Source organism: Nematolebias whitei, chromosome 13 (assembly GCF_014905685.2).
Source record: "Nematolebias whitei isolate Nwh7 chromosome 13, NemWhi1, whole genome shotgun sequence".
In the NCBI taxonomy this organism is placed as follows: Eukaryota; Metazoa; Chordata; class Actinopteri; order Cyprinodontiformes; family Rivulidae; genus Nematolebias; species Nematolebias whitei.
Window position 1 is genome coordinate 16,221,233 of NC_056510.1, and position 9,391 is coordinate 16,230,623.

At 37.7% G+C, this 9,391-nt stretch overlaps 1 protein-coding gene across 1 annotated transcript; it reads left to right on the forward strand.

Annotated features, from left to right (window-relative positions):
* Positions 1-977: 977 nt before the first annotated feature.
* znf148 (zinc finger protein 148) lies at positions 978-2,945 on the forward strand. The gene is made up of 2 exons (XM_037686134.1): positions 978-996; positions 1,173-2,945. The coding sequence occupies exons 1-2, from the start codon at positions 978-980 to the stop codon at positions 2,831-2,833; spliced, it is 1,680 nt and encodes a 559-aa protein (XP_037542062.1). The 3' UTR covers positions 2,834-2,945.
* The last annotated feature ends 6,446 nt before the right edge of the window (positions 2,946-9,391 follow it).

The window sequence follows — 9,391 nt, forward strand, 5'->3', positions numbered from 1 at the left end:
AAAAAAAAAAAAAAGGAAAACAATATAAAATGGTAAATCATTCATTTACCAAAAAAGGAATAGGCTGAAGCCAAGGCTTATACTTGCCTACCCTATTCATAGACTCAGCAGTCTACATAATGACAGATATCTACTGTCCATATACATGAATAAGTGTTCAAACAGACATTTACTGTATATTTAAATATGCATGTATAGAATACATACACACACTCATGTTATATACATACATGGTTACACAATACATATATACATCTACATAACAGTTTAAGCTTTTATAATTTTACATTTTAAGGCTCTTTTAAAGCTCACCAAAGAAAGCACATAATTTGAGATCTTCATTCATTTCATTCCACAGTTTCACGCCGATAACTGAAATACGTCTTGATTTTACTTTACTTTTCTTTTTAGCTTGTTCAAATATTAACAAACCTCGTAAATTATATTTACTCTCTCTTAACTTAAATAATTTCTGAATTCCAGAAGGAAGACTTTTTTTCAGTGCTTTATACATTATTTCCAGTATTTTTATATAAACAATGTCATTCAATTTTAAAGTATTACTTTTAATAAAAAGTTTATTAGTTGGTTCACAATATCCCACTTTATTAATAAGCTTAATTGTTTTGTTTTTTTGTAACTTTATTAATATGTCAATAGTTGTTTTATTTGCATTTCCCCATATTTCTGAGCAATATGACATGTAGGGCATAACCAAGGAAGAGTATATAATATGCAAGCCTTTTACGTTTATTAAATCTTTTATTTTAAACAATATTCCAATGGTTTTTGCTATTTTATTTCTAACATATTTATTAATATGAGGCTTCTGAAACGGAAAACAAAAAACTGCACTTTTTATAGTTTTATTATAAATCACTTGTAACTTTTAGAAACAATTACTCGGACAGATTTGTGTTTAATTCAGTCAATGTTTGAGAAAGTACATGATTTAGAGAGCTGTTGTGGAAAAGGAGATGGACATAGATGATAAAGGTAAAACTATAAATGTCACAGTATTAGCTGAAGTTAATGTAGTATTTCAATCAACTGCAATAAAATACTGTATAAATACCCAGGGGATCCTGAAAAAATCAAGGTTCATTTGCTGGATTGGGACTCTCAAAAGTGTAAAATATATATTTTAATCTTTTACTATAGTCTGTTTACAGCAGCATTATATCAGTGTTGTGTTTTCTGTCTCCAGTACTTCTCCAGAACGGATCGGGTTTTAAAACACAGACGAATGTGTCACGAAAACAGAGAAAAGAAGACCAACAAGACCACTGGTAAAGGTGGGCCTGTGCGCGAAGCCGATTCTTCAGGATCTCTGTTTCTTCCCAAAGATTGTTCTCTACCGAAGAAAAAGCGCCAAAAATGTGCAGAAAAGAGTTTAGGAACTTCTGCTGCCGCCCACACCGACCGGCACACCTTTGCTATGGAAGAAACCGAAGAGAAGGAGGAGCAGAGTCGAGATAAAATAGAAAGTCCGTCACTATATAATGTGACCTCCAAGGTCAAACATGAATATGTGATTGCTGACTACTCAGTGGAACTTCCTGAAGAAACAGCCAGCGAACACGAAGACGAACAGTTGACGCCAGAAGAAGCGACCCCACCTAAAATCGTGTTGAAGAAAGTCCCCAAAGGCAGTCTTAAACAGTCCAGTGAGCGCACCCCTCCATGTTTGCCCACCTCCTTGTCCTCCTATGAGGAAAGTGATAAAGTGGGACAGTACTCTTTTGAAATCGTGGACAAGCAAAGCCTTTTAGATGCCGAGGGAACCTCTGAACTCGAATCAGTCGAAACTCTCCAAGAAGGACCAACAAAACCGGCAGCCAGCAGCACAAACTACGAAGATGCCATGCAGTTTCTCAAGAAGAAGCGTTACCTTCAAGCTGCCATGGCCAACAACGGTCGGGAGTACAGCCTGATTACAAGCAGCATCTCTTCGCAGCCGTCCGTCACGCAAACTGTGTCAACTGTCATTGATGAAACTGTCCCTGCCACCATCCTGGAGCCCCAGCCAATCAACACTGAGATAAAGACGACTCATGAGAAAAGCGTTTTGCCTGATGAGGTTCTTCAAACCTTGTTGGACCACTACTCCAACAAAGGTAATGGTCAGTCAGACATTTCTTTTAGTGTTGCTGACACAGAGGTGACCTCGAGCATATCTATTAACTCCTCCGACGTTTCAGACAGCAGCCCCGTGGACAGCCTCGGAGCCTCCAGTGCCCAAGCTCAGCCGCCTTCTGAAAAAGTCAGTCTCTTGCAAGAATACTCCAAATTCCTGCAGCAAGCGCTGGAGAGGACCAGTCAGAACGACAGCTACCTGACCAGCCAGAGCCTCAGTTTGGTCTCCGAAAACCCCACGTTAGCTGGACAGCCTCTGCTTTCCACAGAGAAACAGTTTTCCTCTCCCAGCAGGTTCAAATCAGGGATGAGCTCTCCAATGAGATCCACTTTAGACAAACCTCATTTTGGATTACTGGTAGGAGACCCCCACCACTCGTTCTCGTTTTCAGGTGACGAGACCACTTCGCCCTCTGCTGAGGAGGACTTCTTGGAGCAGGTTTCGCCTTCTAAAAAAACGGACTCCTCACAAGGGATGCTGCAGACTTTCCAGATAAGCTCTTTTGAACAGAACTTCAAATCACATTTCCAGACATCAAGATCTGCATCGTCCTCGCAGTTTACGGTCACCAACGGACAAGTAAGCCTCCGAGGACACAGCACGGACTTCTCAGAGTTTTCTTTAGGTCGAGTCCCAGAGGCTAGATCTCAGTTGAACTCCTCCCCTGACGTTTCAGCCAGTGAATCATTTGGCTGAACAAAAGAGAGGAAAAACTTATTTTTTGTTCATTTTAGCAGCACTTTATCTCATTTGTCTTGTTTTGCCAAAACAAATATCACAATTGTGATTTTTTTTTTTCTTAAAGCAGTGGGAGAAAAAAATTATCGTGTTTCGTTTCTTAACCCGAAATCTTTGATATCATATTTATAACTCTCAAAATTCGTACTATAATAATAGTTTCTCATTTGAAGAAAAAAAAACATTTCTTCTAGAATGTACACTGAGAGGTTAAGTGACCAAAGTGTAATGCTAAAACATTCATAAATATTCTCATACCATTGCCACCATAGAGTTTATTTTTTACGTGGGCATTGCTTTGTCTTGCTCAAAAATCAAAAGTCACATTGCTTTATGCCATGTTTCCTGTCAGCTATAAAATTATGACCACCTGCCTTATTATAAGTAGGGTCCTGGTTTTTATTTTTTATTGTCTTAATTAGTTTTGACTAGGGATGCGCAATATTATCGGCATGTATAGGTATCGGCCGATATTAACGATTAAGTTAAATATCGGACATCGGCCATTCCATCAAAATAACTCACAGATATGAAAGGCACAGTTTATATATATATATATATATATATATATATATATATATATATATATATATATATATATATATATATATATATAGCAGGACAAATTGACAAATATCATTTGGTATTGGTATCGGTTATCTGCCAAATAAGTTTTAACATATCGGCCAAAAACCCAATATCGTGCATCCCTAGTTTTGACCAGTCAGGGACAAATAACATCTTGTAAAGTTCCTGGGTATCTGTTACCATTGCGCTGTCAGTGAATGCATCACGTTCTTAGTTTAATTAATCTCATGCAGTTTATAAACAGCGTGCAGCAACAAGCTGTGAAGTTACTTTCCCAGTGGTCATAATGTTATGGCTGATTAGTGTACGAAGGCTGTGTTTCTGTACGCCTCTTTGTTTTCTTTAGCTACCTCCCTTTTGCAGTTCATCTATTGAAATAATTTATATTCAATAGAACTCATAGCAGCTCTTAACTTATTTCTGACTCGACAGCACAATCATTCTTCACTTTATGTTCAAGTCACTTTATTCTCACCTGAAAGGAATCTTTCCACTGGATGTGTGTGTAATGGTACAGGACTGATTGTATGCTTCTGGTCTAGTTCATTTCCTGTTGAAAAGCTGTCTAATCTGGTTGGCGTGGTCACCAAAAATGTACAAGTTCTTGTTTAACCTTCGATGTTTAACACCGTGTGGACAGCTGTACAAACTTGCCCACAGGACAGGCCGTGTAATAACTGGTTCACATTAGATTCAAAACCAGTTTGTTTCGCTCCGAAATCTAATTTTGGCCTCAAACAGCTGCGCACATGAAATGGTTGCAGGATAATTTTTCTTTTAGTAGTAGATGTGATTAGTAATTCGTTTACTTCAGGATTGTGCTTAGCTTATGCACAATTTGCACATTTTTCTCCACAGGGAATGTCAGATGTACAGTCAAGGACTTAACGCTGAGATTTACGACACGTTTTATTGAAATGACTAAACCTGCTCTTTGCTTTGGTCACTTAAATGGATGCAGCTCTTTGTTCTGTGTTTTGTCATTTTTCATGGTGGAGTTTAAACCGATTTTGGGAAAATGGCAACAAGATGCCAACAATCATCGTTTCAAATAAATATATTAAAAAAGAGCGCACACAGAGAAATGAAAAGATTGGGTCTTAATGTAATTTATTTAGCTTCTGTGCCTTTTTTCGTTTTTTTTTTTACAGCACTTGCTGTTTTACTCATTCCTGCAGATGTGTTTTAACACTTCAGGCGATATTTTAAGGCTAATAATTTCTCTTGCACAATAACCACAACCACATAAGCTATCAACTTACTCTGGAATATGTTGAAGTAGGAGCTTTATTTAATTTAGCCTGTTTATTATTTTAAATTGTTTTGAACAAACTAATAATTCTCAAACCTTTGTCTCTCAGAGGAAATGGCATTTCATCACAGCTTTCCATGTGCACGACATCTTGGGTGTTTGTTTAAATCATTTTGTTGTAAGACTCCTTGTTACAACTGACAATCAGGGACAGACGACACCGCATTAATAATCAGATCTTATCCTCTTCATTACTGACCACCCCCTCTAGAATGTATAGAAAATATCTTGCTGTAAATACATTGTATATTTTTTATGTTCTACAAAGTATTGTTAGGGTTCCCAACTCTGGTCCTTGAGGAACACCATCCTACATGTTTTAGTTGTTTCTCTGCTCTAACGCATCAGATTCAGTGGTGTAATTACTTCCTTAAGTTTGGCAGAAGCCTGTTAATCACGCTTTCATTCAAATCGGGTGTTGGAGCAGAGGAACAACTAAAAAGTGCAGGATGGTGTTCCTCAGGGACCAGGGTTGGGAACCACTGGTTTATCAGTAAGGAGAAAAGGTTTTGTGCAAGAGACACTTTTTGTCAGCGGAGGGCCTGTTTGATTTCAAACATAGAATTAAGCGAAGAAACTTTCATTGACATTATGGGGCTTTCTAAGAATTGTCTCCACCTCTCGAAAGAAAACGGACACCTTTCAAAGTTTTATTGCCGATTTGTTTGAGTAGATTTTAAATTTGAGTCTACTGTTGAAAAAGGAGTGATGGAGGGAGAAACCGTGGAGCAAAACCACCTAAAATATATATTTCAGTAACAAATATTTAATTTGAGCACGTTAGATTGGCTTAATTATGGCAAAAATTAAATTTTGTTGTAATTCTTTACTAGGTACCCATTTATTGTAAGCAATCTTTCAAAGCACAATATATATTTTAAACGTTTTATTCCATTTTGGAAAGTGTTCAGTTTGGAAATTAGTTGCGTCCCACACTGTCAGACATTTATGAACTAAGCAGTTCTCTTATTTTATCTTTGTAACTATTGTCAGTCTTCTGGCCGTAAGTGTCCTTGTATAAGCTGGAAAAAAAAATCTTTGTTTTGTGTATAAAAAAAAAAATCTGTATTATAAATTTTTATAAAAATATTTTTGAAACGCGTCATATTCTGCACTGATATGTATAGTGAATCAAAGTCAGTCACTCTTGCTGCCCTCGTTTATCTCTTTACGAGTCGTTTCTGTCAACATCCTTCAACTAGAGGAGAATTTGGCTTTTTTTGTACTTTGTAGAAAGACTTTGTTGAAGAGGCCCTGTGCTTCTGTAAAGGTTAGCTTCATTTGCATGGTCTCTGACTTGTCACGTCGAGTAAACTTGTTTTCTGAATAATGTGCAGCTTTAATTGTAGCTGAATAATCAGTCGAGTAACCCCATATAATTAGAGCTTTGCAATATATTATGATTTGTAAGCAATCTGATTCAGTTGTTTTTGATTGTCGTGTGTCCTGTCCTTATGAATAAAATTATTTACAGAATGTGAACTTGTATTGTTACATAGTCATGTTCTTTTTTTTTGTTTAAAACAACAATTTGAAGTTCAGACACTAACAAAAAAAATGCAATGTTTTTTTTCTCTCTGCTGTATTAGTTGTATTCAGTGTTTGTTCAGTGTAGTTTGGTCCAAATCCTCAAACTATTAAAAAAAATGGGAACCTGCAACAGAAATTAAAGATGATTGCAAGTGGAAACCAAAAATTCATAAAGGAAACTAAAACGTGCACAACTTGTTCTCATCGATGGTTAAAGTGTAAGGAGATTATGGAAATTATTCATTTAGTTTCTTGATTTATTAACAGGGCAGCACGGTGGCTGGTTCAAATCCCCTGACCATTACATCAAAATGTGGGTGGGAAAGGTGAAGGGGTGAGGAGTCGCCTGAAAATGAGTTTAATGAGTGATTTTACAGATAATGGTTCTTGGGATGTAGAAACCTGGTGAATGAAAAAGCAGAAGGTGTCACTGTTTGCAACACATCGAATATTTAACATGTAGGAAAAATTCTCGGGACGAGGAGCGTTTGGATCAGTGGCTAAATGCTGGAACGATGGCGCACATCATGCAGTTGCTCCGAAAGTGATGGCAAAAGAAGATGGCTATTCAGCTGGTTAAAGATTTGGAAGCAATTTTACATCTCAGAAAGTTACTGGTTTCTGCGTGGGATGATGTAGAGCAGCCAACTCGAGATCTGAAAGTCCCAGGTTCAATCCCCAGCCATTCCCATGTCATGGTGTCTGAGCAAGACATCTAATCCCCAATTGCTCCCCGGGCACTTCTAGCTGCCCACTGCTCCTCCTGGTTGCATCCCAGGTGCGGCAGATAACTCATTTCTTCATTGTATGGGAACATACAATGATGACAACACTTCTATGCATCAGATCTGTCCCTGCTTCATTTTTTTTTTTAGCTACTTGTCCAAAGACGGTACGATTTTATGACTCCAAGTGATTTTCACCTCTAAGGGCGTCTTAAGAGTAGAGCACTTGCCAAACCAATCTTTCACCGCATTGAAAGGTCTTGAAATGACCAGTACTGGCATTAAAATAGACAACTTGATGATGATAAATCCAATGGTCTAGTCTAATTTTTGTAGTGGATATACTGTGCTTAGAAAACCAAAGTGCACCTGTTAGTACAATGTAATTGTTAATTTATTTAGATTTTTAAGCATATTGAACATTTCAACATTTCTCTGATGCTTTTATTTGAATAAATGCACAACAAACTTTGTACAACAGTTGGCTTTGTATTAAAAGCGTTATAGAATTTATAAAACAGTATCAAAGCAAAACATGTTCAAGTATTAAGTAAGTACAGAGGTATTATACAAAAAAAAAAAACCAGGTTGAACCAACTCATTGTGTCTATAAAATGTTCCAAATGTGTTGACAATGAATGAGCCCATGTCATGTATCACAACCAATGATGCATGACGGAGGCTCGTGTCATTGGCCACTTTTAAGTGGGTATACTGAAATTCCCAAGTTTTCCTAGTGGGTATACTCCGTACACCTGCATAGACTACACCGCTGGATAAATCACAACTCCAAACCCTTTAGAGTTAAGCTAATTGAGTTTTGGTCTTTGTCGATTAACATCTACATTATTATACCGTATTTTCTGACCTATAAGTTGCACCTTGAATACCCTGCGACTTATACGCCTAAGCGATTTATTTATGGATTTTTTTCCCCCATATTTATAACCCAATTTTTGGCTGAAATATGACAGTTTTCATTCATTCTGACAATGAAAATATTGAACACTATCATTTTCAGCTGTTAGATGGCGTTCGAGTAGTATGGCATGTCATTGTGTCATGTAATGGGTAAAAGTGGCTATTAATGACACAATCGACTTGCCATGATTTGACCGTCAAAGTACATTCATTAAGCAAAAGTTTAGACTGAGACACACCTTGGCTATAATTTCAAGCAAACAAATAATTGCTTTTAAGTGTTAATCTTGTTAATTTATTTTTAAAGTCCTCCCGTGCATGCTCTCGCGGCCGCCATTTGGCAGCCAATCGATTTTTGGTACAACACCGGCCTATATTTCCAGGTTGGGCTCACATTTTCGGGTTGTCATCGGTGATGCATAACAAACGCAACACATCAGTGGTGACGCATTAGGTGCAACTTATACGGCAAAGCGACTTATTTCCAAATTATTAGACCTTTTTGGACAGATGCCACTTATACTCTGGTGTGACCTATAGACCAGAAAATACGGTAGTTGGATTTATTTCTGGCTACAGTTTAAACAGCCCTGACATTCTTACTGGGATTCCCCCACAAATGAGGCAGTTGACTGGGGTCTTGCCTGCACTTTGAGTGAGCTTTATCTTGATCAGGACATGTTTCTGGGCGATTCAGAATACAAAATCATTTATAAATCTCCTTGGGCAGTCTGATAACGATACTTGACAAGAGAGTGCCGAGTCAGACAGTACTTTACGCTTGACCGGGCCAAATCTGAAAGTGGAGGTTAAAAACAGCAAAATATTTTCAACATGACTCTGGAGAGAGAATTGGAGGAAAAAGAAAAAAAAAAATGCCGGTACTGATTACCAGTCTTAGGATGGTTTTCTAGAAATGACATCCTATATTGACAACCCTCATGAAATACAAGATATAAAAGCATTCTCATAAAGATCCTCGAGGTCAGATTCTCCCAGTGGATGTGCTAAACCAGTTTCATCACAACGAAGCATCTTTCTATCTGCAATAATTCCAATGTGAACACCCCCAGAAGTAATGTCACAGTGTCAACCCAGGAGCGCAGAAGATTTACCCACGGACTGTCTCCATACTGAGAGCAGCTGCATCTCCTTACGTGGGATTGAAGATGAAACCTGCTTGAAGCGTGGCTTGGACATGGTTTGCTCCACAAGTCTTGCTTTAGATGTAAACAGCACTCCAAGTGGCTCCTGCTTTGAATTTGGAAAGGTCTTCATCTCCATCCTCCTGTGCCAGAACCAGAAAACTGTAGCCATGTGCCGTGACGCTCCTTTTCTTTCTTGAAAATAAATAAATAATTTCTTTCTGTTGCAAACATAAACAGGGAGTTCTGGAGGAGTACAAATCTACAAGACAAAAATGCATCAACAATTTAAAAA